Source organism: Oncorhynchus kisutch, linkage group LG18 (assembly GCF_002021735.2).
Source record: "Oncorhynchus kisutch isolate 150728-3 linkage group LG18, Okis_V2, whole genome shotgun sequence".
Lineage (NCBI taxonomy): Eukaryota > Metazoa > Chordata > Actinopteri > Salmoniformes > Salmonidae > Oncorhynchus > Oncorhynchus kisutch.
The window spans coordinates 68,636,689-68,648,932 of record NC_034191.2 but is presented as its reverse complement, the minus strand read 5'-3'; the positions used below and the strand labels follow the sequence as shown (position 1 = coordinate 68,648,932).

Genomic DNA, 12,244 nt, shown 5'->3' with positions numbered 1-12,244 from the left:
CTGTGGGACCTTATATTGACAGGTGTGTGCCTTTCCAAATCATGTCCAATCAATTGAATTTGCCACAGGTGGACTCCAATCAAGTTGTAGAAACATCTCAAGGAGAATCATTGGAAACAGGATCCACCTGAGCTCAATTTCGAGTCTCATAGCAAAGGGTCTGAATACAGTTTTTTAAATATTTTTTATTCATTTGTAAAAATGTCTAAAAACCTGTTTTTGCTTTGTCATTATGGATTATTCTGTGTAGAGTATTGAAGAAAATGTTTTATTTAATCCATTTTAGAATAAGGCTGGAAAGTAACAAAATGTGGAAAAAGGAAAAGGAGTTTGAATACTTTTCGATTGCTCTATAGAACAATGCTATGGCTCTGGTAATTACTATGGCAATCATTAACTTTCATATGTTAGTTGGTTGTTAATAAAGCACACAATGAATCCTGAACGTTCCCAAGGAGACATCCATTGAATGTTCCTTGTTGTACCTCAAAGCCTGTTCAGCCACCACGTAACGTTGACCTGTATTGGATTGAGTTCTAGCAATTGTAACTCTGGTGCTAACATAGATAGTGCCAACTCCCCTCTGTGGTGTCATGAAAGGTAGCATCATGCTCTCTATCCACTTCTATGAAATCGTAGAGCTGGTGGTGCGAGACGGGCGGTTGGAGTGTGAGCCTACTGGGTTCGTAAACGCCTAGGGACAGGCAAGCTAAAATCCTGTTCCGGGACTGTTCTGGATGGGGCCTTTACGGCATTCCCCTCCCCGGTGCTCCAAACAGTCCACCTGGACAGGGACCAGCTCCAACACATCCCACCTGGCATCTCCTGCCTTACCTGCCTGTGGGTTCTCTACCTACAACCGGTTGGGCACCGTGTACCAAGAGCTGGGATGCTTGCCGCAACTACGCTCTCTAGACCTCAGCCGCAACCCACTGGACCTCAGCCTGGTACGGAAGACTGGAAGAGATCATCTGCAGAAAGTGCTGCAGTTCCTTGGTAATGAGCTGGAGAGGCTATCAAATGGCCTCTGTCAGAAACTCTACAACCTGGAGCTGTTGGGCCTATCAAAAAACAGCCTGACTACCCTGCCTGCTGAGGTCATCAGCCTGGGACTGCTGAGGGAGCTGTATGTTACCCAGAACCCGCTGGAGAATGTACCAGAGACACAGGGAGCTCTACTATGTCTGCAGGTCAGATACAATACACACACAAGTATGTGGACACCTGCTCGAACATCTCATTCCAAAATCCTAGGCATTAATATGGAATTGGTCCCCTCTTTGCTGCTACAACAGCCTCCACTCTATTGGGAAGGCTTTCTACTAGATGCTGGAACATTGCTGCGGGGACTTGCTTCCATTCAGCCACAAGAGCATTAGTGAGGTCGGGCACTGACTGTGTTTCAATTCATCCCAAAGGTTTTTGAGATTCCACACCGATATCGACAAACCATTTCTAAATGGTCGTTGCTTTGTGCACGGGGCATTGTCATGCTGAAACAGGAAAGGGTTTTCCCCAAACTGATACCACAAAGTTGGAAGCACAGAATCGTGTAGACTCGAGAATGTCATTATATGCTGTAGCATTAAGATTTCCCTTCATTGGAACTAAGGGGCCCAAACCATTATTTCTCCTCCACCAAACTGTACAGTTGGCACTATGCATTGGGCCAGGTAGAGTTCTCCTGGCATCCGCCAAACCCAGATTCATCCATCGGACTGCCAGATGGTGAAGTGTGATTCATGATTCCAGAGAACGCGTTTCCACTCCTCCAGAGTCCAATGGCGGCAAGCTTTACACCACTCCAGCCAACGCTTGGCATTGAGCATGGTGGTCTTAGGCTTGTGTGCGGCTACTCGCCCATGGAAACACATAGCATGAAGAACCCAACAAACAGCTCTGGTGCTGACGTTGCTTACAGAGGCAGTTTGGAACTCGGTAGTGAGTGTTGCAACCGAGGACAGACGATTTTTACACACTTGGAGAGTGATGTCATCAACCTTCAGCAAAACTGAAATGAAACCATATTCACTACTATATGGCTCCCTATTCCCTAATATAGTGCAGATATTTTGGCCAAAGATTCATATGCTGCCATATAGAGCTCTGGCCAAAAGTTGGGCACTATATTAGGGAATATGGAGCACAGAGGTTGGTGGCACCTTAATTGGGGAGGATGGGCTCATGGTAATGGCTGGAGCAGAATCAGACAAATACAACAGGTGTAGACCTTCCAGTGAAATGCTTACTTACGAGCCCCTAACCAACAATGCAGTTTCCAAAAAATACAGAAAAGAATAAGAGATAAAAGTAACAAGTAATTAGAAGAGCAGCAGTAAAATAACAATAGTGAGACCATATACAGGGGGGTACCGATACAGAGTCAATGTGCAGGGGCACCTGTTGAGGTAGTATGTACATGTAGGTAGAGTTATTAAAGTGACTATGCATACATAACAACAGAGAGTAGCAGTGGTGTAAAGAGGGGGAGAGAACAATGCAAATAGTCAGGGTAGCCATTTGACTAGATGTTCAGGAGTCTTATTGCTTGGGGGTAGAAGCTGTTTAGAAGCCTCTTGGACCTAGACTTGGCGCTCTGGTACCACTTGCCGTGCGGAAGCAGAGAGTACAGTCTATGACTAGGGTGGCTGGAGTCTTTGACCATTTGTAGGGCCTTCCTCTGACACTGCCTGGTATAGAGGTCCTGGATGGCAGGAAGCTTGGCCCCAGTGATGTACTGGGCCGTTCGCACTACCCTCTGTAGGGCCTTGCGGTCGGAGGCCAAGCAGTTGCATTACCATGCAGTGATGCAACCGGTCAGGATGCTCTCGATGGTGCAGCTGTAGAAGCTTTTGAGGATCTGAGGACCCATGTCAAATCTTTTTAGTCTCCTGAGGGGGAATAGGTTTTGTCGTGCCCTCTTCACGACTGTCATGGTGTGCTTGGACCATTAGTTAGTTGTTGATGTGGACACCAAGGAACTTGAAGCTCTCAACCTGCTCCACTACAGCCCCGTCGATGAGAATGGGGGCGGGGCATACTCTGTCCTATTTTTCCTGTAGTCCACAATAATCTCCTTTGTCTATATCACGTTGAGGGAGAGGTTATTGTCCTGGCACCACACGGCCAGGTCTCTGACCTCCTCCCTATAGGCTATCTGGTAGTTGATCAGGCCTACTGCTGTTGTGTCATCTGCAAACTTAATAGTGGTGTTGGAGTCGTGCCTGGCCGTGCAGTCATGAGTGAACAGGGAGTACAGGAGGGGACTGACCACTCTGTCCACCGCCTGGTAACCACACACCTACCTCTTTCCTCTCCTTTCCCCCCAGCTTTAAAAGAGTTGTATACACAGGATAGCAGGATATCAGCTCTGCCCAAATATATGCCTCTCCTGTGACACCTGGTGGTTCTACAGCTGAATTACAACCCTCTGGTAGAAGTTATGCCTCAGGGCTATACAACTCTACCTAAAGGAGACTGGATACAAGCTCCGCAAGGCCATACAGATACTACTAACATACAAACACACATACAGGTGCATGTAAATAACTGAAGGGTGAACACAGTCTTGTGGCACACAGGAGATCTGGGGTTTTGAACCCAGTTGGTCACACACATAGTGTTTCTGCGAACAGATCCAGGCATGGTGGCAGGGGCTGATGGGCCAGAGGGGCTTCGGAATGTTCCGACAACTGGAGAAGGACAGAAGAAGAGTGATGGAAGAGAGGAACTTGCAGTGAAGGAGAAGAAAGCACCCGCCAGCAAGAACAATAAATGATTCAGGTTCTGTTTCTATCGGAGATGAGAGGAGAATGTGAAACCCATTAAACACAATATGACACACTCTACTTTCCGCCTGCAGAATTATTATACACACTCCAAGATGTCAAACGTGTTATTCATGTACCCAGTGCATCATTTATTGAAACAATCAGCATGTCAGAGTGAAGCTAAAAGTCAAATGAACAGAGTTGGCCAAACAGCTCAGATCAGTAGACTCACAGTGTTAGTAGTTTTACTGATGTAAACGTCTTACTTTCATCAAAGTCATTATCAGTAGGACAACAATGTGCAAACAGTATGGTGTATGTGCATGGTGCTTACATCACAAGATTATTTTGGGTGCTTGATCTAAAAGACAACATAGTTAATGTGTTTGACCCATATGTTAGAAGTAATAAACATTAGATACATTTACATGAAATCAATTAAAACAAACAAAAGCCCCTCCAATTCCCTTCCCTCTTTCTAGCTCTACTCCTCATTGCGTTCCTCCTCTAGCCCCTCCTGATTGGCAGACGAAGCAAACGGGACGGGGTCCAACTCTAATAGTACTTTCCTCTTTCTGAGGGCGTGGTTTACCTGCTCCCGCTCCTGGAGGAGAGAAGGATGTAATAACATACATCTGATAGTTCCAGCCATTACAAATTGGCCTGGTTTTATGCTGTATAGATGAAAAGTCAGTACCAAGTCAGTGCGTGTGTGTGTGTGTGTGTGTGTGTACCTGGGCTGTGAGAGTCCATCGCTGAAGAGAGAGACGTGTCAGCGCAGGTAGATGAGGAAAAGCAGAGAGCAGGGTTGGCAGCCAGGTCAGGGGTGAGGGGTTGGATGTCAGAAGTGAGGGTTTAGAGGTCAGGGGTCGCAGACTAAGGTCCAGCTCCTCCAGTGAGCCCAGCCCCCCCTCTCCTAGCAACCCACACCACCCCTCCTCCCCCACCCCTCCGTTATAGGACAGGTCCAACACACGCAGAGAGGACAGAACGCCACGCTTACATACCACAGCTAGGGGCAGAAGGAAAGATTATTAGACTCACCTGTATTTGTGTCAGTAGGTGTGTATAGAGTGCGTGATAGTGTGTATGCATGTGTGTACCCAGATGAAGCAGGTCGTCAGTGGTGAGGTCACAGCTGCTAAGGCGGAGCTCCTGGGTGGCTGACGGCTGCAGAGCTTCCAGTAGCAGTGCCAGACGCCCGCCCACCATCTTACTCCAGGACACATCTATACACTGCAGGTACGGCATAGCTAGAGCTGGAACACACACATACAGAATATTTTATTTGGATTCAAGCAGTCAAACAGAAGCCTCATCTTGAAGTACACTAGACTAGAATAAGAAGCAGCCAGTAATAGTGGAGTACCGAGTGCGCTGAGTGATTCCTGGTTCAGACTGCAGCCGTTGAGTGGGAGGAGTTTAATCTGTGACAGCGGGAGGGCGGAGACAATATCACTGACCACACCCCCAACCTCCTTATTGGATGACAGGTCCAGTTCCGTCAGCTCAGTGAGCGAGGGCAGCGCCTGGACTGGAGACAACACACACTCACATTCAAAGGTACGCATCAACTCAAGACATACCACTTCTCTCTCTCTCTCTCTCTCTCTCTCTCTCTCACACACACACACACTCACTGAGGGCCTGTAGGTCTGTGTGTGTGAGGCAGCAGAGGTGCAGGTCCAGGCCGCCCAGATGTGAGAGGAGAGCCAGGTGAGGGGAGAGGAGGGACAGCCCCCCGGCCACACCCTTATTACAGGACAGGTCCAATTGACACAGGGAGCGGAGGCAGTGGAACGAACCACCTGTAGAAAAAGGGGTTGATCAAATTAACAGATCTATGAGGACTGATAGATGAATTAGCCCCTAGACAAACACTAATCGAATGGCAGTTTCTCTCCCTTATGTGTTTGACTGGCATCTTACCCAACAGGCCGAGGGATTGTGTGGTCAGGCCACAGTCGTGTAGTCGTAGGGTTGTAAGGGAGGGGGTGTGGCTTAGGGAAGAGACTAACCCCCCCAAACCCCACACGCTGCCTTTCCCTGGCTCTGTTTTGGACATGCTGCCTGTGAATGAAAAACAACATCAAGAAAATCTAAATATCATCTGCAACTTGGATCAACTGCCACCAATGCGCCTAATAGGACACATCACTGCACTCTATACTCCTCTGTAAACTGGTTCTCTCTGTATACCCGTCGCAAGACCCACTGGTTGATGCTTATTTATAAAACCCTCTTAGGCCTCACTCCCCCCTATCTGAGATATCAACTGCAGCCCTCATCCTCCACATACAACACCCGTTCTGCTAGTCACATTCTGTTAAAGGTCCCCAAAGCACACACATCCATGGGTCGCTCTTCTTTTCAGTTCGCTGCAGCTAGCGACTGGAACGAGCTGCAACAAACACTCAAACTGGACAGTTTTATCTCAATCTCTTCATTCAAAGACTCAATCATGGACACTCTTACTGACAGTTGTGGCTGCTTTGTGTGATGTATTGTTGTCTCTACCTTCTTGCCCTTTGTGCTGTTGTCTGTGCCCAATATTTTGTTGTCTGTACCCTGTTTTGTGCAGCTACCATGTTGTGCTGCTGTCATGTTGTTGTCATGTTGTGTTGCTGCCATGCTGTTGTTATCTTATGTCTCTCTTTATGTAGTTTTGTCTTTCTTGTTGTGATGTGTGTTGTCCTATATTTTAATTTAATGCATTTTTAATCCCAGCCCCCATCCCCACAGGAGGCCTTTTTCCTTTTGGTAGGCCGTCATTGTAAAAGCGAATTTTCTCTTAACTGACTTGCCTAGTTAAAAGGTAAAAATGTTATAATAAAAAAAAATACAATTATAATAATTGATATATAAATATATATACAGTATATCACAAAAGTGAGTACACTCCTCACATTTTTGTAAATATTTGAGTATATCTTTTCACTGAAGAAATTACACTTCGCTACAATGTAAAGTAGTGAGTGTACAGCTTGTATAACAGTGTAAATTTGCTGTCCCCTCAAAAGATATACGCAAATATTTACAAAAATGTGAGGGGTGTACTCACTTTTGTGATATATATATATACATATATACACACACACACACACACAGTGGGGCAAAAAAGTATTTAGTCAGCCACCAAGTTCTCCCACTTAAAAATATGAGAGAGAGGCCTGTAATTTTCATAGGTACACTTCAACTATGACAGACAAAATTAGAAAAACAAATTCTCCAGAAAATCACATTGTAGGATTTTTAATGAATTTATTTGCAAATTATGGTGGAAAATAAGTATTTGGTCAATAACAAAAGCTTTATACCCTTTGTTGGCAATGACAGAGGTCAAACGTTTTCTGTAAGTCTTCACAAGGTTTTCACACACTGTTGCTGGTATTTTGGCCCATTCCTCCATGCAGATCTCCTCTAGAGCAGTGATGTTTTGGGGCTGTTGCTGGGCAACACGGACTTTCAACTCCCTCCAAAGATTTTCTATTGTGGTTTGAGATCTGGAGACTGGCTAGGCCACTCCAGGACCTTGAAATGCTTCTTACGAAGCCACTCCTTCGTTGCCCGGGCGGTGTGTTTGGGATCATTGTCATGCTGAAAGACCCAGCCACGTTTCATCTTCAATGGCCTTGCTAATGGAAGGAGGTTTTCACTCAAAATCTCACGATACATGGCCCCATTCATTCTTTCCTTTACACAGATCAGTCGTCCTGGTCCCTTTGCAGAAAAACAGCCCCAAAGCATGATGTTTCCACCCCCATGCTTCACAGTAGGTATGGTGTTCTTTGGATGCAACTCAGCATTCTTTGTCCTCCAAACACGACGAGTTGAGTTTTTACCAAAAAGTTATATTTTGGTTTCATCTGACCATATGACATTCTCCCAATCTTCTTCTGGATCATCCAAATGCTCTCTAGCAAACTTCAGACGGGCCTGGACATCTACTGGCTTAAGCAGGGGGACACGTCTGGCACTGCAGGATTTGAGTCCCTGGCGGCGTAGTGTGTTACTGATGGTAGGCTTTGTTACTTTGGTCCCAGCTCTCTGCAGGTCATTCACTAGGTCCCCCCGTGTGGTTCTGGGATTTTTGCTCACCGTTCTTGTGATCATTTTGACCCCACGGGATGAGATCTTGCGTGGAGCCCCAGATCGAGGGAGATTATCAGTGGTCTTGTATGTCTTCCATTTCCTAATAATTGCTCCCACAGTTGATTTCTTCAAACCAAGCTGCTTACCTATTGCAGATTCAGTCTTCCCAGCCTGGTGCAGGTCTACAATTTTGTTTCTGGTGTCCTTTGACAGCTCTTTGGTCTTGGCCATAGTAGAGTTGGAGGTTGTGGACAGGTGTCTTTTATACTGATAACAAGTTCAAACAGGTGCCATTAATACAGGTAACGAGTGGAGGACAGAGGAGCCTCTTAAAGAAGAAGATACAGGTCTGTGAGAATCAGAAATCTTGCTTGTTTGTAGTTGACCAAATACTTATTTTCCCCCATAATTTGCAAATAAATTCATTTAAAAAATCCTACAATGTGATTTTCTGGATTTTCTTCCCTCATTTTGTCTGTCATAGTTGAAGTGTACCTATGATGAAAATGACAGGCCTCTCTCATCTTTTTAAGTGGGAGAACTTGCACTATTGGTGGCTGACTAAATACTTTTTTGCCCCACTGTATATAAACTGCAACAAATTAGTAAGGGCTGGCCCCCTTTTCAATTTAGGATTGTTGGCTTCTAGCACCCTTCTACTGTTTTTTTTATAATAAAGAGTTGAGCACCGTCCTCTGCGTCGGTCTGTGTGTGGGCCAGGAGAGGGTTGCAAGACGCATCAAACACACACAGTCTGGGGAGAACACTCACTATACCACCTGGGATGAGAGAGAGAGGGGAGAGAGACCTTTCATTTAATCTCGTACAACTTTGTGTTTGTGTCTGTGCATGCATGTGTACGTACCCAGTATAGTAGCGTCAGTTTCAGTGAGCTGGCAGGCCACCAAGTTGAGCTCTCGAAGGGTTGGGTGGAGTTTACCCACAATGCCTTGCAAAGCTGAGCCACCAATACCAGCGTTCCAGGACAGGTCCAGAACCTCCAACACCGGAACACACTTCAATGCCTCACCTACACTCACAACACACACAGGCAGTCTGCAAAATTGCCACGAATGTAAAGACACAGTAAGTGTTTAGGTTAGAGTCTCTTTTTAAGCCCCACCCAGAGCAGTGATGTCATCAGCAGTCAGCCTACAGCAGGAGAGCCTGAGGGTTCTGAGTCCACCCACGTTCTGGAGGTGAGAGGTCAATGATCTCAGACATCCTCCAATCAGCTCATTCCATGACAGGTCCATCTCCTCCAATAGAGACAGAGAGGGGAGCAAGGTAGCTGAGAGAGAGAGAGACAGGGTGGGCACAAAAAGATGACACCAACATAATATGACGAGTATGTGCGTGTGTGTCTTAAAATCTACATTTGATTTGTGGATCCAAATAAATTATTTAAATGTATGGGTGTACTAACCCAGTTCCAGTACATCAGTAGCAGTGAGGTCGCAGTGAGCCAGACTCAAAGTCCTGCTGTCTGCTCTTTTCCCCAGCCTCTTGACAAACACACACACACGACCCCAGCCCATGTCACACACACTCTCTGCTGGGTCAGTTGGGCCAGGAACGACACCTGGGACACAACACAAACACCAAACATATCACATGTTAAGTTATCCTAAGACACAGTACAATGGACTGACTATGGGCACTAAATACTTTTGCTGCTTATTGAAGTTCTCACAGTCCTCTCACCTGCGCCGTCCCTCTCCTCCTCTGCCTCTCTGTCCTCAGGAAGCCCTCCACTCTCGGCTTGGCGGGACAGGAAGCGGCCAGACGTTGACTTCCTGTCTGAGGTCGTGCGTTTCCTGCGGATCTGGTTCATGATGAGGTCAAACGGCGAACGGCCCCGCCCCCGCTGGACATCTGGCCAATCACAAACAGACATGATTAGATGCCTACTCAATCCCAAATTGACCCTTACCCTCTACCCCAACCCAGTTCTTGAGAGCTACAGGGTGTGCAGTATTTTGTTCCAGCTCAGCTCTAACACACCTACTCAGTCAAGTGATCAATTGAGTCAAGGACTGACGTATGGCCATAACAACAGATCAATCAGATTTTCCAATCGCATTCCAAACATTTATCACATTTTAATCATCAGTAGGACATAATCAGTTGACTAGGAGATCAATATTGGAGCCTAGACCTGTATGGGAGCAAAAACATAAAGCAACATACCTGATGATTCCATTCTTCAGTGCAGCTCAGCAACTCAAATAGCTCTGTAACAGCTTATGATCATACGGTGCACAGATCACACACACGTTGACACAGATACCATTTTACATGACAGTTTCTGCCTAGAAGAGGAGCAATACTTCTGTATTCAATCTTTTGAGTAATCTTATTAAAAATGCAATCGACCTCCCCCAAAGAAACACAAGCTGCGTGCGTCTTGTCTCTTTTATTGCGAAAAACATTACATTTTTCGGCATTTAAAGTTTACGATACATACTTTTTGATCCGTGTTATTGCCTGACCGCCGAACTGCGTCTGTCGCAGGTGTAGGCTACTTCAGCTCCAAGTAGAGGCTGTCCTGTACAGATATAGGATCGGCTTGCCGTCCCCAAACCCCCTTCAGCTCAATAAACGCCAAATTGACCTTGGATCAGCGTCTACATTTGCGACTCCTTCGGATATTGTCACTCCGTGTTGACGCGTGGTGTCTCGTGCTCTTCAGGTGCTGTCTTCAGTTCTTTATCACAGCAATTCGCCGCATATTTCTACAATGTTCTACAAGGATTTTAAACCTAACCACTCTGGTGGCCATATGCCGAACTCTAACATTAAATTAAGACCAAAAAGCAACTTTTGTTTTCATTACTTACGATATAGCCTAGCCAATTTGGACTTTGTGGCTGTGGTAACGAGTTACAGCCATCAGGTGTGCCATCCATCCAGGAAGTAGACTTCGGAACTCCTTTAGTAAACAAAAACGACAGCTTGCAACATAATAAAGATTGAGCTAAAATCATTTTTTTCATCTAGGTCAAACAGAGATGATTGAATAACGCTGAAATATTTGTATTGATCAATAAATATTTTATTTATTACAGGATTACATTCATATAATAACTTAATTATCATTATATTACATATCACCCAATGATAATAATGCTATAAGACTACTCAAAGGAAACAAATGTGGACTTTAAGTAGCTTACATATTGACTTAATGTAAATATTTAGCAATTTTTTACTGGAAATATGTAAGTACAGTAAAAGATGTTTCCCAAAACTCTCGATCTCTGCATAAGAGGGTATGAATCTGAAGTGAAACAGTGACAAGGGGCATTGCGAACTCATTTATATACGACAAACACTTTTCCAGGCGTTGTGAGATCTGATTATTTGTGCAACACAACTGCAATAAAGAAGACCTGAAACGCAACTGTATCTTCTCTAACTAACTGCTGGATTTGCACAGAGGCCTTCATTGGTAAGATCCTCAGAGGATGGAGGCTACAGCTAAATCAAATCAAATTTATATAGCCCTTCTTACATCAGCTGATATCTCAAAGTGCTGTACAGCCTAAAACCCCAAACAGCAAGCAATGCAGGTGTAGAAGCATGGTGGCTAGGAAGAACTCCCTAGAAAGGCCAAAACCTAGGAAGAAACCTAGAGAGGAACCAGGCAATGAGGGGTGGCCAGTCCTCTTCTGGCTGTGCCAGGTGGAGATTATAACAGAACATGGCCAAGATGTTCAAATGTTCATAAATGACAAGCAGGGTCAGATAATAATAATCACTGCCTCCCGGGTGGCGCAGTGGTCTAAGGCACTGCATCGCAGTGCTAGCTGTATCGCAGTGCGGCTTGTGTTGCATGACTCTCGACCTTCGTCTCTCCCGAGCCCGTACGGGAGTTGTAGCAATGAGACAAGATAGTAACTACTAAAAACAATTGGATACCACAAAATTGGGGGTAAAAAAATAAATACAAATAAAATAATAATAATCACAGTAGTTGTCGAGGGTGCAACAGTCAGCACCTCAGGAGTAAATGTCAGTCGATTTTTCATAGCAGATCATTGAGAGTATCTCTACCGCTTCTGCTTTTGAGAGTTGATAACAGCAGGTCTGAGACAGGTAGCACGTCCGGTGAACAGGTCAGGTTTCTATCGCCGCAGGCAGAACAGTTGAAACTGGAGCAGCAGCACGGGAGCAGTGTTCAGGAGCAGTGTTCTCTGATTGAGGTTTATCTGTCTCCTCTGTAATTGCTGAAATAAAAGGTTTCCGTTTCAATATTGGTTATAAGAACCCCAAGATTTCACTTTGTCAGACAGTGAGGGAAAATGTACAGTAAGTGATATTTCAAACCTAATGTGAGTAATTACCTGATGGGTTGTCAATTTGTAGTCCCTCGGCAAGAA

General features: G+C 45.3%; 1 protein-coding gene across 3 annotated transcripts; it reads right to left on the bottom strand.

Moving 5' to 3' along the window:
• Positions 1-3,893: 3,893 nt before the first annotated feature.
• lrrc31 (leucine rich repeat containing 31) lies at positions 3,894-10,787 on the bottom strand. 3 transcript variants are annotated; one of them, XM_020508971.2, is made up of 13 exons: positions 10,330-10,786; positions 10,053-10,105; positions 9,567-9,737; positions 9,289-9,444; positions 8,986-9,153; positions 8,728-8,892; positions 8,552-8,641; positions 5,700-5,840; positions 5,411-5,578; positions 5,140-5,304; positions 4,874-5,029; positions 4,505-4,782; positions 3,894-4,374 (listed from the first exon to the last, which is right to left on the bottom strand). In XM_020508971.2, the coding sequence occupies exons 2-13, from the start codon at positions 10,063-10,065 to the stop codon at positions 4,255-4,257; spliced, it is 1,791 nt and encodes a 596-aa protein (XP_020364560.1). In that variant the 5' UTR covers positions 10,066-10,105; positions 10,330-10,786; the 3' UTR covers positions 3,894-4,254. The 3 variants fall into 3 exon arrangements, with proteins under 3 accessions (XP_020364560.1, XP_031652470.1, XP_020364561.1); XM_031796610.1 differs by lacking the exon at positions 8,552-8,641 and having other exon boundaries at positions 10,330-10,787; XM_020508972.2 differs by lacking the exon at positions 10,053-10,105.
• Between the last annotated feature and the right edge of the window lie 1,457 nt (positions 10,788-12,244).